This window comes from Dromaius novaehollandiae, chromosome 2, assembly GCF_036370855.1.
Source record: "Dromaius novaehollandiae isolate bDroNov1 chromosome 2, bDroNov1.hap1, whole genome shotgun sequence".
Classification (NCBI taxonomy): domain Eukaryota; kingdom Metazoa; phylum Chordata; class Aves; order Casuariiformes; family Dromaiidae; genus Dromaius; species Dromaius novaehollandiae.
Genome location: NC_088099.1, coordinates 160,792,094 through 160,809,306, shown reverse-complemented (window position 1 = coordinate 160,809,306; position 17,213 = coordinate 160,792,094). Strand labels below are relative to the sequence as shown.

Below are 17,213 nucleotides of genomic sequence, written 5' to 3'. Positions count from 1 at the left end.
TAATTTCAGACTCTATCCCTCTCTGCCTTGATTCCCGAGCACACACGGCCAGTGTTAGCCTCCCCTCCGCCCATCCCATGCGCTCTCAGTGCTGCTCCTTTCCCTGAGATTTACCCCTTAGCATTTTTCAGTCAAGCTCAGCCACTAGACCAGCATAGCTACCTGTAAAAGGTAAAACTGAATGGATGATACAGACTCAGCAACAGTGAAGCGAGTTAAAGTCTTTGCAAGGATAAGGCCACAACATGGGGCAAAATGGGTGTAGGTGACATCCTTTGTGAAGACATGCCTTGTTGTTACATTTGCTGAGCAAGGCAGATCAATGAAAAGACTGACAACGTGCAGCATCTTTCACACAGAGAATGCAAAAAGACTTTTGGCATTCGTAAACTCCAGGTTCCCAAACAGATCAGGCTGCAGAGAAACCAGTGGCTCAGATAGCATCAATGGAGATAAAAATTCATGAAGTGCTCTGACTATGGTGGTCATACTAAGTGACGCTAAGTGCAGACTGCTGATCTGGGCTTTGATTAACTTGCTTATCCTTCGGGACAGTGCTGCAGGAGGACCGCTGGCCCTTCAAAGGCTCATTTGCTCCCAAGGGTCCTTTTTGCAATGGGAGGCTCAGATCATGTCCTCGGCTCAGATTCTACCTCAAAATCATTTGTGGTAACTTGTGTCATCCTCTCACCCTCTTTTTCTTTTTTTGGCCTCCATGGTCTGTTGTTTTTGTAGATGGGCTCTCACGTTAAGCTGTGAGTTTTGCAGTGTAGGCCGTGCCACACACAGCTACTGAGCAAGGAGTACCTCTTGTCCGTTTGTGCTAACATTTGTTCTGTAAATGACCAAGGAAAAGGCTTTTCACTGCTATGGAGCTCCTCTTATTGCACCCCAAATACATGGGTGGGATCACCTGAACACCACCTGCAAAGGTCTTGTTTCATGGGGAAGGAGAACACGAATGAGAGCAGTATCCCATTGCTCTGTGGAGCACTGGTACCCTCTAGCGGTTAAAACACTGGCAGTTTTAGACAAAACATGACAGTTTCACTACTGAGTTATCTTCTGTCTTCCTTTTGGGCAAAAATCTGCACAGCATCTTTATATGATAGCTCTGTTCAGCTAAACGATACTGTAAATTCACACCCTTCATTTAAGTAGCTGATGACATAATTTCCTTGGACTGTTTTCAGTGTGTTTCATCTTTCATTAAATCATTTAAACAATACTAGTGAGCTGACGGGTGGCCACATTTTCAGATGATGTAAGGAAAGGACTATAATGGAAAGCATAAGTAGCATAGCTCAAGCCTTTATGTGTGGACTTCAAGATGGTGTTACTCAACCGCTCCAGGCTGTAATGTGGGAGGTCACGGCTGGTTTATAGCTGATTGAAGGAATCATATTGCTTTGCTAGAGTTTTCACCAGTTTGCTAATGTAGATGCAAGGCAGACTATGAGCTGGGTTGTGGGTTAACAGCGGGCACTGGCTTCCTTAGTGCAAGGTGGGACAGTAAAGTACGGTGAGACAGAGTGAGCTTGAGGGGATGGAGGCACGTTGCAGAGGGGCTGCAAGCAGCTAGATTACCGGCTGAAGGTCTTGATTGCAGCAGAGTGCATTTGCAGAGAAATGGCAAAAGCCACATTCTGGACCCAAAGGCTGTCTCCTACCTGCTAGGTAACCCTTGCTCCAGAGCATGGCTGGTGTGCCAGAGGAGGTGATACTTGTTGAAGAAATGCCAGAATTGCTTAGCACATTCGAAACCATTTATTTTTGTTTTAATCTTGCTCAAAATAGCTGAGCTGAAATCTTCCAGGTGTCTTTCCCGGCAGTCTGAACAGCTGATGTTAGGAAGGCCACAGCGACATGAACCTTCAGGGTTTGCTGCGAGGTGTTTCACTGTGATCTGCTCCTTGCACAGAGGGCACTGGCTGAAGCCATTTGTAGGAAATCTCTCCCCAAGAGGCAGCACAAGCCATCTGGAGCTTGCCTTTTTCCTTTTACCCCAGCTGCAAAAATGTTGCCTTCCCTTAGCCCTAGATTTCCTCATGCAGGAAGGAAGTAAGTCTGCAAGACAGGTTATAGGACCCTCATCTTGGAGTTGAGCCTCCCTCTCCCATAGTCCTTGCTTTCACTGCCTCTGCACTGGAGAGCATGACTCTGCTTTCTTTGCTTGGTGAAACAAACGGAAGAGTTATTCAACATTATGTGAAGTCATACTTTAGGTATCAGATTGAAATTCAAAACAAGTAGTACAAACTAAACACACTCTGAGTCTTTTCTTAACAACAAGTTAAGATGATTTCAGTTTCTGATGCCTATTGTTTCTTTGATCTATACTAGTTATGAAAGCATGGGTCCAGAGCTTTTATGGAGACAGCCTTCCAATTTATTCACTAAGGTCTGAAATATTTCCACAGCCACCTGTCTCTCTGTTCCTGCAGACTGGTCTTAGAGCACATCAAAATGCCCATTGTGTGGGTATACAAAGTACTAGAATATGAGATTTCCCCACTCTGCTTCACAGTAATCACTTACGAGACTCCTTTGATTTTTCTTTCCTCTGTATGTAGAAAGGATTTTGAAAAGCTTGAACCTGGGAGTAGTTTATAAGGCAGATCAAAATGACTTTAGATTAGATTGACTTGGATTTACCAGGGTGAGAGTTAAATTTTCTATCAAATCTCTGCATTTTGGAGCCTCGGAAACAGTAGTACTGGTGCAATTATTTATCATGCACTGCATTTACTGGAAAGCAGAACTTTGCCCTCTCTATTGTTTCTCTTTCAAACATTTTGATCTTTCCATCTGCAAAGAAATGAAAGCAAAAAGAAGGAAGAAAGAAAAGCAATGTGATTTTCAAAGGAGGGTTTGTCCTGGTGCTGCACTGTCTGTTGTATTGAAGCGTTTACTTTTTCTCAGGTTTCAATATGTGCCAAGTAGATTTATTTCACTGTAACTGCCGGGCCACTTTATGAAGTCCATAGAACATCTGATTGCAACAGACCTCCTGAGCAATGCGGTCCTCTGCCACAACATATAATCCCTTCTCAAAATGCAGTATTGTCCACTTCCTTCCTGAAGAATGCAGTAAAGTTAGTTAATGAATGCCTGTCCATGCTGATTTAGGGTTTTGCCACAATTTCTTGACTTCCAAGTCCCCCTCTCTTTCCCTTGTCCCATGCAAACTTGGATGGCATGTACAAGGCAGGTCTTGATCACTTGACACCTGCTTGTGACCCTCTAGGTCTCTCCTGATCTTGATGAATCCCACCCCTGCTGCTCACTGACAGTAAGCAGCCCTCTCCTAAAGGCTGCTGCCTATGTTGTTATAGGCAGTATCTCTGACACAAATACAGAGAGAGGTAACAATGCTCTAGTTTCTCCTTCTTGTTTCATTCCAGGTTTCTGATTGTCTTGGGGTGTTTGATCTTAGCTGTCCTAACAACTTTCAAGGAGTATGAAACTGTTTCAGGAGACTGGCTCCTCTTGCTGGTAAGTAGACTGTGACCACCCTGGTAGTGTCCTGGAACTGAAATCAGCCCCATTAGCGGTGATGGAAACTTTTTCCCAGGTCTTCATGCAAAAAGGCTTCTGTTGGTCCTGGGGCAATGACTGTGCCTTTACATATTGGTGAGTTCCCTGTCCATTGCCAGCACAGACTGAGTAAAAAGGAAGTCCAGAGTGGGTAAAAACACCAGTATGAGAGTTTTACATAATGTCTTTTCAGCATTTGCCCAGTGGTTCTCCTACTGGTGTATCAATAAAATTCCCATTGACCAGGCCAGAACTGAACACTTTTGAAAACTCAGCTTTTGGGGGTCTCTCAGCAATTCATTCTGTAATATTCTGACAGTCCCAGCATTTCTTTCAAGGGATGCCACAGAACTGGACTTACACTTGTGTCTGATAGCAGAATACCTGTCACTGTTGCAGGCAGTGACTCAGATGACTGTGCTTGAAAGAGTTTGGAGAAAATATATTTCTTTCTCTGTGCTTCCAGCATGCTTATTTTATAACAGCTGGAGTCTGTGCTTGAGATTGTATTTATGTGTGTCCTCTCATATGGCAGAAGGAAAGAAAAATAGGAAAAAAACCCCCAAGTATAAACATATTAATAATTTTGTGAACATGACCCTAATAAAGCACATCCTCTGCTCCCATAGCTATCATGCAATAGAGAGAGCTGCCTCTCACTTAGCTGGCCCTGCAGAAAAACATCTCTAGGGAAATTACACTGCAGCAGCAGTTCTGGGACCTCACTTTCCATTTCCCCTTGTACCCTCAGGGACATGCAGATCCAGACAAGAATTAAATGCCAAGAGGCATGAAAGGCGATTTCTCCTTGCATGTTCCTTCTCAGGAAGCACCTGTATGGAAACACCTTTAACCTCTGGGGAATGTGAATCTCGCTTTCAGTCCTAGTTTCCCTGCACAGACCCGTATTTTCATATCTGAGAAAGCCCAAGGTTATTTTTTCCTTCTCCTGTACCTGCTTTCACACAGCTCTAATTTTTTTTCAGAAGCGCCCAGCAGCTGCTGGTATGACCATCAGGGGAAATCCTTCTTTTCTCCTTGTCAACCATCCATGGAGAGGAAAAGTAACTGCCTGTCTCACACTGCCCTCAGCCCATCTCCACTGAGCACCGCAGAGAATCCCCCCCACTCCGTTTCCTTCCCACACTTAGAGGAGCTGGAAAATCCCAATCTGTTGAGCACAGTGGAAAATCCTGTCCTTCCCTGCACCAGAAACAGCAGGGGATAATATATGCTGCAGTGTATTATTCTCTTAAATATGACCATATGAATATACACTGTCTTCTGCCCCTCTCTCTCTAGACCTGGCTGCATGAACCAGCTGCTGATGGGTAACGTAGGCTGTGGGCATACGGTGCCTCGGGGACTTTGCAGTCACCACTCACATGCGTGTCCTTACTTCATGTGAAATGGGAGGACTTTCTGTGAGGTAATTGCCCTTCCATAAAGGCAGGGTGAGCAGAGCATTCAATGGCGGGCCATGTGCTTGGCCAGTTTTTCCAGAGTACTTAGCAGGCTGTAAAGCTAGGTCCTTGCTTTGCAGTCTTTCATGAAACTATATCTTCTTCCCAATTTTTTCCTCTATCTCTCATTCACCCACACACACACGCACACACATATTCACATGAATACTTGTACCTCATCTGTTTGTTTCAGTAATCTCTGTGTGTCCGGAATTACTGCAAAACTTGTTACATGTCTAACAGCCTAGTTTGTGTCTTTGCTACAGGAGACTTTTGCCATTTTCATCTTTGGAGCAGAGTTTGCCTTAAGGATCTGGGCTGCTGGGTGTTGCTGTCGCTATAAAGGATGGAGGGGCAGACTCAAATTTGCCAGGAAGCCTTTGTGCATGCTGGGTAGGCACACGTTCTTTATTACCGTTTTCCACAAATATGTCCTTTTCACTCTGAACCATCATGAGGAGATGTCCAAGAACCAACGAATGGCAGTACAAAGGGCGCTTAAATGAGTTCTGCCCTTTGTCTTAGGAGTTGTGTCCTGCTTGGAGAATTTATTTAAAATTCCTGGCAATAGTGATTCATCTGAGAGTCTCTTGGATGGCTGATTAGTGAGGAAAAGCTGGATCCATGCTGCAGTACCCTCTCAGCTGGGGCCTGTGGGATCACAACAGCGTTAATCCCACGGAGGTTCTGGTTAGAGAAGTGACAAGTTTTTGTGTCTCCTGACATGCCTTGACATTGAGCTGAGCCTCACGGTCAGCCTACATCTAAGTCTTGCTGATTCCTTTTCATGACTAACGTCTGTGAGATACTATCCTTCATATCCATCCACACAGCAAAAACTCTTGTCACGGTGCTCATCACTTTGTCATAGCCTGCTGTTCTCTGGACTAAACAACTGCCTCCTGATTTCATCTAGTATCATGCTTCAAATGCATTTTCATTGTCCTGAGACCCTCTGCATTTTTCTTAGGTTGTTCCTGAAATATACCCTGGCTGCCTTTACTTTCAAACCCTCCAACCCAGTGCCATCTTCTCTTGGCACTCCTTCCTCTTTTATATTCAAGTGTTGTGCTTTAGCTCCATAATGTTGGCATATATTTGCAACCAAGAAATTTGTGATTTCTCCCATGTTATCCTTCCGGCTTGGAAAGCACTGCCTACACATATGCATCAACTACTCACTGTCCATCTTTGAATGCACTCTTAAACCTCCCCTTTATGCCTACAAAACAACTGGCCAACATTTAGGAGCTCGGTCTATCCTGAGTACCTGTCACACACATCCACGTTTATTCACTATTTGCAGGACTCCCTTGTTTTTTTGAATGCTCTTTGGGCCAACAACTAGCTTTTTGTTCAGCATTTATAAAGCACATAGCACTGTGGGGAGCCTTACAGACAGCACCCTCTTCCCTCTCCTCCTTTTACTCATTTTATGTGCGTAGATGGTAAATGAAACTGGAACAAATTTTCTTTGTGCATTTGTGCTGGTGGTACTCCTTTGATGCTGCTGTGGGCCAAATAACAAGTATTCTGATGCTCCTAATAGCATAGTGAGGGCAGTATAGCTATGTGTAAGCAAGTGGGATTTATACTGTCTCATGCCTTATCAGTAAAAGTGTCATCACACTTCTGAGAATGAGTTTTTATTGGTATCTGGGTAAGGAACAGAAGAGACCCTGTTGGATTTATTATCATCTCTTGGTTTATAAGTGGCACAAGTTTATTTTGAGCATGATTGAAAACTGAATAAATCTGAAACCCATCTGGTGCCACTCTTTTTGGCTGGAAACACAATATAAAGACAGTTTAAAGACTGAGAGTCCAGAGAATGTTTAGAGCCTTTTGGTGCCACTTTTAACTCTGTACGTATGGGATCGAAAAGGAGGGGGGGCGGTAAAAAAAATCGGAGGGGGTAGAGAGAGTAAACAACAAGAAGTAATTTCTGACCTCTTCTTAAGCTGACCAGTGAATTGTTGCTGTGGGTGCTCACAGATAATGGTAGGACTGGCTTTGAGATTTTTTCAGGGAAAGCCAGCCAAAAGAACAAAATACTGGATGCACCACTGAATACTGAGTTTCTTGTCTGCTGACCTGTAAGTTTGTGTGTGCTATGGGCTGCCTGTGGGACATGTGGATTTAGGGTTGTTTTTCTGTCTGCATTTTCCTAGCACACTACTTCTTTGCATTCCTATGCTAGCTCAGTTGGTGTCTCAAGTCCAGTGCATCGATCTGTAAATTGATTACCAGGCTCTCTGGGGAATTCTGTGCGTGACTCTGACCATGCTGCAGGTGCCAATATCTGTTTAATTGGCCAGAGAAGGCATTTTCATGCATTTGCCTAGGGAAATTTTCAGCACAAACAGGTGGGATTAAGAAGCAGGTGATGGGGACACTTTTACTGGCAGGCTTCTTCTTCTTCTTGCCTTGCAGATATCTTTGTGCTGATTGCTTCAGTGCCAGTGGTTGCTGTTGGGAACCAGGGCAATGTTCTGGCCACGTCTCTCAGAAGCCTCCGCTTCCTGCAGATCCTGCGGATGCTCCGAATGGACAGGCGGGGTGGCACATGGAAACTTTTGGGATCGGCCATTTGTGCACATAGCAAAGTAAGTGAGGAGCTTGCAGGACTCAGCTGGGGATCAGGAGGGGAGAGGTGGAAGGGTGGAAGGGGAAGAGAAGGGATGGACAGCAATCCCGTGGGATTAAGCCTTGGAGTTCAAGGAACAGTTTAGTGCCTTCGGTCTATTCCCTTCTCCATATTCTTAACCAATGCTGTCCCGTGGTTTACCCTTCTCTACTCAATGGACGTGCTGGGAAGTGAAAAGAGCACGTGTTCAACCCCGCACTCATTTCAACAGGAGTTTTGCCTTCCCTCAGAATAAGAACAAGAACATCTCTTTAAAGGTAAAGTATGATAAATCTTTAAAAGAAACACCTCTATAATTGCAACGTTTTTGTAGTGGCTTCTCAAACTTGCCTGATCAGCAGATGGAGCAGGACTCTGGAGGAACAGAAAAAGGCTGGTGAGCAGAAGTATGGTTTTAGAGGGAGCTACGAGACTAATTTCTCTTTGAAAGCATAGGTCAGGCAATATAAAGATGCACTCAGTGTGAGATCCAGACAGACAAAATCTCTAAAATCATCTTTGTTCAGTCTAACTTGATGCTGTAGTCAGACACATCCTGTCTCACACCAGACAGATATGTTGTGCTCTTGCGTTTTCACCAAACATTATTACATGTTAAAAGCTATCTGCATAAAAAGATTCTAGATGAGATTTCTCATCTTCACTGGGAGTATAAAAATCACATATAATCTGTGTTACATACTGCTTTTTCTGATCCGTGAATGACATTCCTGACATTTTGGGGTTTTTTGAAAATTAAAATGCCAGCTGGCATAGCATAATTAGGTTTTGCTTCTTTGTAGTGTCTGATAGGGATACCCACTCTGCTTCATTTCATACCAACTTCTGCTTCTACCCCATACAAACTTGCTACAAGGCGGGTGGCACATAAACACTTATGTCAAAAATATGTTTTAGGAAACTGAGATCATGGAAGAAGTACATGTGCCAAAGACATTCTTAAGAAATGCTTAAAGCTTCATAGTCTGGGATTTGTTTTTAAATCTTCCTCATTTGATTCCCCACCATGACACTTTGGACTTCAGCTGGGTAAGAGAGATAAGAAGGTGTTGTGAGAATCTTGCTACACTGGGAGACATTAGGGAAACAATTCTGATAATGAAGTTAACCAACAAATTTCGTTCGGTGGTTGCATATCAGAAATTAGCTAAGAAAATGGGCTTATCTCAAGGCTCACTTATAAAATTCTCAGCTACAACCTATTTTATGGCAAATGCATTTCTCAGAAAAGAAAAGGAAGTGGAATGTTGTCTCCTGACCTGCTTGTGAAGGTCTTCACCAAAAAAAAAATCTCTGCTCTGATTCAAACACTGTTGGAATTTTAAGCTGGGTCAAAGCATCTCCCATGTCAGTGGGATTAGCCATGTGCTCCACTGCAGTCACTCACTCTCAAACAAGGAAGCTCTTTTTTTTTTTTTTAACATCACATTTTTCAAGGTCTATTCTTATTTCATCAGTACATGGTGAAAACTTACCTCAAAAGCTGCTCTGGTATGGCTAACCAGGAGAAACTCCATCCCACAGCCTTGGCTCTCTGGAGGTAGGGAGATGAAGGGCTGTTGATTCACCTGCAAAGACTGTCCCAGTCTGGGGGCAGCTGGGACAGCCATGCAGAACAGCAATTGCAGATTGCTCCAAGCTTCTCCCAAGGAAGATGTCATGTAAGGACTGATTCTTGTATATCTCTGCATTATTTCCCAGTAAGTGCTGAGCTGGGTTGGTCATGGACTGCGACCAAGCCAGCAGTGACAGCTCTGCTGTTATCCTCCACATTTCTCTCCCTTTCCACATTTCTCCCCCTTCTTGATGTTTGCTCTGCTTCAGTGGATAATGAGGCTGCTTTCAGCCCATCCATTGTCCTTCTGTTTCTTTTCCAGGAACTCATCACTGCTTGGTACATTGGGTTCCTGACGCTCATCCTATCCTCGTTTCTTGTTTATCTGGTTGAAAAAGATGTGCCTGAAAAGGATGCTAATGGGGTGGAGATGAAAGAAGAGTTTGAAACCTATGCAGATGCACTGTGGTGGGGTCTGGTAAGTGACTCCAGAAATGCCCTATCCTTTTGAAAAAATTATATCTAATAACATATAAAGTATCAATGTTAGGAAATGCAGTATAAATGAGCTGATGAGTCTGGGTAAACGGGATGTTACTAGTGTAACATTACCAATAACAGGGATGCACATACATCCCATTTTCAGAATTTATGTCCCCATTAATTTTCAGTCAAAGATCTTAGGTGCTTACATCTCTTTTACAAACCAGTCTGTGGTTGCTCACTTCTGGGGGTCCTGTCCTTTAGAGGAGTGTCTCTGTGGTTATAACTGCACTGGCAGGGCTTCCTAGTGGAGACCTAGCTCTCATGACATGAGTATTCTGCCTGTGAGAGCCTGGCAAGGGTTTTGCCACTACTGATAGACACTCATGGAAGTCAGGTACACAAGCAGCTAGCAAGACTCTTCCACGGAGGAGGTCTCTGGATTCAGATGAGGAAGGTAGAAGGATGTCTCTTGGGAAAGATTACTCCACAATTTTCTTGTGTCTTATGTGAATTCTAAAAGACTCCATCAGAGATTGTCCTTGGTGGTAGGATACTGAGAAAAAGGGACCTTGGATACATCTGTTCTTGTCTTTTCTGATGAAGAAAGGAGTATTGGTTTGTGCCACTGCTCACTTGATCACAAAAGATTCCAGTCAATTGCTACACAAAATTCATGTTGCTTCAGCACCAGTAGTTTTGAAAGTTGTCTATATAGTGCTGTGGCTACAGTTCAGCAGTGCATTTTTTTATGTCATGTAGTTCATTCATTAATGGAAAGATGTGTTTTTCCATTATTAATTAAAAAGCCCCAAGTATTGCACAGAGAAATGACATATGTTTGTATTCTTGTCTAGAAGAGTGAATAGTAAGAAATTCAGATAGAGTCTTGCTGGGGTAAAAAGAGAAATTGTTAAAAAAAAGGGTCAGCTATTTTGCAGAAAGACAGTTTTCACAGAGTCATCTTTGTTTAATAGAGTAGCACTTTAGGGAAAGGTGGGCCTGACCGGTTGTTCAAGCTTTGCAGACTGTTAATTGGCGAGTCCCATTCCTAGCTGTGCACTGACTGTGCGCAAGACACTGACTCCATGTGCCTCATCAGTTCCCTTTCAACAAATGCACCCCAAATAGGCAGGTGTTTTAAGACTAAATCCATTCCCCTGGGTGTGATACCTCTGGACTATGTTACTATTTAAAAAAACGGCTGGCCCATTGTCAAGATCCCTTTTTAACAAGTTGTGCATGAACACCCATACATCTAAGTGGACTTTGCAAATGTGACAGTGATGTTTAAGGCAGGGCTGTTTGCTCTGTATTTCTCACGGGAAGGCTTGGTCATTCTGCCCACAGATCACCCTGGCTACGATTGGGTACGGCGACAAGACCCCCAAGACATGGGAGGGACGGCTGATTGCAGCTACCTTCTCTCTCATTGGAGTGTCATTCTTTGCTCTTCCTGCTGTAAGTACCTTCCTCCTCCTCCCTTCACCCAGAGCTAACCTAGGCTTACAGAAAGTAAAAGAGAGGATTTGCACTGGTTCTTTTACAAATATTATGTAGATGTGGATGAAATTTTTCAAAAAAAAAGGTGAAGTGATCAAAACTCCCAACAGGATCTAAATCCCATTTTAAGAAGGGATTCAGATACTGAAGTTTGTCCATACCAGGAAATAACATAGACCTTGCTCTGTGCCCTGGAGACAAGTGGCATATTTCTGTCAAGCTCCCTTCTCCCCAGGCGAACCTTGCATAGAGCCTATTGGAAATAATATGGCACCCTGACAGTCTCTGAACCATGTATGGACGTTGTCTGACACAGTTCTAGTTGGCACAGGTCTATTTGGAAAGCAGCGTGTGTGGTATTGCAGAAAGATCCCATATAGCCATCTCCATGCCCCCTCTGCAGAACCGCTTCCTCCCATTCTCATTACTGTACTTTTCCTAAGTGAGAAATGTCTAAAATCTTGAATCTCTCTATGCTTTCAGGGCATTCTGGGTTCAGGGCTGGCATTGAAGGTCCAGGAGCAACACCGCCAAAAACATTTTGAGAAAAGAAGAAAGCCAGCAGCTGAACTTATTCAGGTTTGAAGCCACTTCTCCACTCTTTGAAAAAGCGCCATTTATTAAAACTGCCATATCATGTAACAAGGACCACCCACTCCCCTCTGCCCAAATTCTCACTTCCCATTGCAGGAGATGAGAAGCTGTGCTTATAAAGGAGTCATTTTTTTTCATGTCAAGCTAGATAATCCAGTGGTCCTTGCAGTTTTGCAGTTTTTGAGGAATCTTTGCATTTCTAGAATATCTTTTAGAAGAAAGGTGTCTTTAGAAGAAAGGCATTCATCTGCTAACTGCTGGAAATCAACCAACTTCTGCATCAGTGCCACAAAAATCACAGAAAACAAGCTGTCAAAAACATATTCTTTCCAAAATCCAGGTTTTGCCAGTTCCCTTAAGGGAGTGTTTTATGTGCAAACAAATAAATGTTGTTAGTGATGTGAAAACAGCAATGGAAGTAACACAGCAGACAGCGACTGTTTCAATCCAGGCATATTGCATAAATAGTATGTGTGGTTCGTAAAACTGAAACAAGCCCTGGATCTTCCATTATCTCGTTGGAAGATCGTAGAAGGCAGTAGGAAGAATGTCCTTAGCTCACTTGGACTTCAGTTCTGGCTTTTGTTACTAGTTTAGAAAAGTAAGCAGAAAATGACTAGTCTGAAGGTTGGTAAATTTGACAGGCTTTACTCTGTGTAGGTATGGAGCGAAGCACGCCCTGAGGGAAGTGAGGTCAAAAGCAGCATTTTCCCAGGGGGACAGAGAAACTTTCTGTGATATCAGATGGAAGCATTGATGCTCTGGATCGCTCAGGGTCAAACCAGTCCTCTGGAAGAACAGGCCAAATGGCATATTACACTACTCTTTAAAAGCACTCCCTGGCAAACAAAAGGACTGCAGCAGTGAGTGGTGAATTGAATCCACCTCTTAAATTAAAGCATCTCTGCTTAACAACTAGCTAATTTAGCCACAGTATTGTTAGTTATGTGCTTAGAGAATTTTGAGAGGAGCTAAATGCTGAACTATAAAATTGTTCAGCAAAATTTCCCCGATGGCACATTACACAACAAACTAGATCAAGCACTTCCAGAAATACTGGACAAGTCAAGCAGTTCTTGAAGCTCTTTCAGGTGTGCCAGACAGGAAAATAAAACCAGATTAGTCAAATATAACCTCTTGTTGGTGTCAGTAGTTCTCCTTCATGTCCTGTCTTGTTTAACAGCCCTTCCAGATTATAATCCAATGTCAATAATTTTGCCATCCAGTGACACTCATTTGGAATAGCTGATTAGTAATTCATTTTGAGATAGTCACTCCTAGGATGGTTAGGTTCTTTGAAAAAATCTGGCTGCTTTCAGTCCAGTTTTCTCTAACACTAATTATTCCCTCTCCCTTGTGATTCAGGCTGCCTGGAGATACTATGCTACTAACCCCAACAGGATTGATCTAGTTGCTACCTGGAGGTTTTATGAATCAATTGTATCATTTCCATTTTTCAAGTAAGTGCATTGTCCATCTCTCCTTCATCATTAAATAATATAAATCAAGACAGGAAGAATTGAATTCATATATATGAATGAGGCTTTTGTAGGCAACAGGCAGCTGCCAGTGTTACAGACGCAGATAAAGAACATCGTTGACAACAATGTAGAAGTATTTTTTATAACGACTTCTGCTCTAGAAGTCCAGACCAGTTTTCTGGACTGCCTAGTTTGAAAAAACCTACAAGAAACAGAAAACTGAAGAGATTTTGTTTAGGGTCTGATAGGAACACTGAGAGGAAAGGTAGTTGGCCAAAATGGCTCAGAAGTCTTCTATCCATCTTCAGAGGAAAATGTGTTATGTGATATAGTATTGTGGATGCATATGGTAGGGGTTGTGGAGGGCCTGCCTGAAAGCCCATGATAGATATTTTCTGGTATCTCATCCCACCTCTTTCGTTTATTGATGGAATGGGATTGTCTTCCTTTTTCTGCCCTCTTCCTGTCTGAAAGTGAAAAACATCCTTTTGGCTTTTGGATCCATTTCTTCTCTCTTCCTGAGTGGGATGTATCAGGGCATATGGATAATGACTTTGGTGGCACTCATTTTTGCATTGAACAAAGGAGAAGGTCAACAGTTTGCTTCAGTGGTAGCGTCCCTTTGTAATACTGGAGTTTATTCCCCCAGAAATCTCAATTTCTCCCTCAAATTTGGGTCCTAAGAATGCTTGAACCCTGAATTTTATAGGTGCCTATATTTCTCACGCTGTTCATGATGTCATTTTATATTTTAAGATATGTGTGCTATGCTGAAAATTCTTACTTCCCCTTCTACAACTTGACCGACATGAGAATTGTGTTGTCACAGAGGTGACCACGGCATGAGAACATAAGGAAACATAACTGCATTAATGCTAATCTTTTGGCAATACCAATTGTCCAGAAGAACAATTCAGTGGAGGACAGCCCAACCATATTTAAAACTGTCTCCCACTGAAGCTAGTAGTGGAAGGTCCACAAGACGACTTTTCTGGGCAGTCAGGATCATGGGGTTTTTTGCTCCGATTTTATTTTGCATCCTCCTGAGTTCAGTACAAAGCATTCAAAATGCAAAGGCATGGAGACTTAATGGATGCTTATATGTTTATGGAAATAAGTCTGTTTGTTTGATCCTACTTTTTTTGCCTGTCAAACACGCCTCACTTAGAAAACACCCTCGTCTTGAGGATTTTACACTGAAAAAAGACCCTGTGAAAGCCAAGGCTTTTAGCTATAGAATTTCAGCTGCTAATAATGGGCATTACTTAACCAAGGATATGTTTTAAACTTCCACACTGTTATGCCTGATTCTGAAAACACTTCTCTCAAATGACCACTCCGCTCAAGGAGAGGTCTACTCGTGTGAGCTGTGCTCACTGTGCTGATAATGCAGCTCCAGCTGTTGCTTGTAATTGCCTTGAAGAACCATGCACATTTTGGCCTCCTACCTTCACAAAGGGCAAATTACAGACCAAAATCACTCATTCTTTGTTTTATTCACAATATATTTCTATAGGGCTAATCTCACATAGGTCACAAATAAATCTCCCATGGAAAAAGTGTTTAGTTAAGGCTCAGTATATTCTTTTTCTCCTTTTCTTCATCCTTCCTTAATCTCTATCTATTCCCACCTTATCCATAATGGTCATTTCTAGAGGGTTTTTGATCTCAGGTTTTGTTCAGAGAATAATCCTTAGGCTCCCTTAGAGTCTAGATGCATTGCTACAATTTCAAGCCTGTTTATTGTGGGTAGGTTCCCCTCTGATTTAAATGAGACTGAAATTTAATAGGTGGTTTGCAAATAATGTCCTGGGATGCAGGGCAAGGGAATTAACTTCTCATGAAGACTGGATTGCCAGTCTAAGTAGCATAGCTTGGTTTCAGGAACCTATACCACTCTCTTTGCTTTATGGCTAGTTGAAAATGCAGTGTCAGAACTTTAATTCTGCTGTCAGTTATGGTCACAGAACAGAAAAGGTACGAACCATTAGCAGTGGATTAGCAATTTCAGTTAAAAGAATCTGTTGAATTTATTATGTAATTCTTCTCTCCTTGCCTTCTTGTAATGCTTCCTCTCTTCTGTAAAAGGAAAGAGCAATTGGATGGTACTGCCAGGTATGTAGCTGTCATTATAGCCTTGTTTTAATTCAGTTATTGAAGAATGCAGGTTAAATGGTTCATTGTGAATTCATGAGTTGTTAACCAAAACATGCTACTAACACCAAAGATAGTCATTAAGAATGATTAACCAATCCATTTCCTAATTGCTTGCTTTTTTCCCTATTTAACACCAGCTAAAATGCTAATTGTACAAATGCAAGGTGCTGCTTGCTGATTGTCTGTAAACAGCTTTATTGTTAGTTATGATTAGTAATGCTCTACACAGCTTTCTCCTGGCCTATGCTGTAGAGCCAGGGCTTAGCATCCAGGTTGCTCCGGGGTCGATTTAATATTCTACCTCATGTTGCCGTTTAACAGTCCTGCCCTGAGCAGTGTTGCGTTGTGAGGGAGCAAGTCTGTGTCAATCCACTGTGTTCACAGATTTCTTGATGCCAAATTCACTGGAAGGCTAAGACAGATAAGCGGGATAGTTAAACTCCCTGGCAGTGCTAAAAAGGCTACATGAGGGTCCACGCTATGGTCTCACACCTGCTGAAATAGATGGGGAGGCTCCCAGTAACTTTAGAGCATTTACAAGCAAAGAGAATGAAGGAACCATTGATAATAATACTGGTCAGTCACTGAAGAATACGGTAGAGCAGGCATTGTCAGTCAACCTGCAAGATCCAAAATATATTTAAAAACTATGTATTCATACCCACCTCGAGCTAGGTTATGGATTCAAAAGCACATAAAATAATTCAATCTGTGAGATCCAGAATATGAAGCAATGAAGAGCTAAACTGCTATCAGTGGATTGCCTACAACAGAAATTAAAGGATAGACAGATCCACAAAAACTCCTGCTGAAGCTATTTCAATTTATGTCCCCATTTACAACTCAGAAAAAGAGAGCAAAAAGTGTAGTATAACTTTGAAAGCTGGTGGGCAGGGGATAGGCCTGGATTCCAGTCCCTAGCCAGAAGAAAAGTTTTCTGGTTTTGTTCATTTTCAACTATTTTATGCAACACAGGACAGCTTCAACAAAGGTAGTTGAAAAAAAAAGAGACTGACATTTGATGGTTAAAATATTTTCCTATGAATGATGTGGATTCAAATCTCCTTTAATAGAGAAGAGAAGTGTGAGAAGTGTAGCTTGGGTTTCCTCACGACACAGGCGAGTGTTTTAATGCAGTTTTGGGGAAAAAGGCAACTCCTCCTCCTGCCATCATCATCACAAGCTATCCTGCTCCTCTTCAGAGACTGCCTGGATGGGAGCTATCTGGTTTGTGGATCCTCATGAATCTTCAGTATTACATATCCGTGGCATTGCCCAGGCTTAAGCAGTCGTGAGCTGCATTCATGTAGGTGTTTGGAGATTTTAGGCACCTCCAGGGTCGGTAGCAGTTGAATTTCGGCCTTTGATATGTAAGAGTGAACTTAGGTGCCTAAATAGTTTGGATATGTAATGCCACACCTTGAGCCAGCGGGGTTCTGTTGCAGGCAGAGCAGCGTATTAAAATCAGGCAACTGAACGGTTACTGCCGTTTGCCATGCCACAGCTCTCCTAGAGGACTTCCTCACCTGGAATGACTGAACGGTTCAGGAACTAGCTGCCGAATTACTGTAACTTTCAACCCAGTAGAAGTCATTTTACACTGATGCACAGGTTAAAAACTGAAAAATACGACTCAGAGCCCAGAATCCCTGAAAACATAATGCCAAAGCCTCTCATTCTACCAGCCTGTGTTTTGCTTTTATTTTGTCACATAAGTAATAACCTTCAGCAAAATCATCAGTAATCCTGCATTGGAACCTTCCTGTTAGCAAAAATGAGTTTATGGAAATAAA

At 42.6% G+C, this 17,213-nt stretch overlaps 1 protein-coding gene across 2 annotated transcripts in view; it reads left to right on the top strand.

The window, feature by feature from the left end:
• Window positions 1-17,213, top strand: part of KCNQ3 (potassium voltage-gated channel subfamily Q member 3) — a 204,909-nt gene that overhangs the window by 160,016 nt on the left and 27,680 nt on the right. The window contains exons 2-9 of one of the 2 annotated variants that reach the window (XM_064507885.1): window positions 3,405-3,495; window positions 5,267-5,393; window positions 7,434-7,606; window positions 9,525-9,680; window positions 11,036-11,146; window positions 11,672-11,767; window positions 13,148-13,242; window positions 15,352-15,378. In XM_064507885.1, coding sequence (XP_064363955.1) covers window positions 3,405-3,495; window positions 5,267-5,393; window positions 7,434-7,606; window positions 9,525-9,680; window positions 11,036-11,146; window positions 11,672-11,767; window positions 13,148-13,242; window positions 15,352-15,378 — 876 coding nt within the window. The remainder of the gene's footprint in view (window positions 1-3,404; window positions 3,496-5,266; window positions 5,394-7,433; window positions 7,607-9,524; window positions 9,681-11,035; window positions 11,147-11,671; window positions 11,768-13,147; window positions 13,243-15,351; window positions 15,379-17,213) is intronic. The other variant, XM_064507886.1, reaches the window with a different exon arrangement.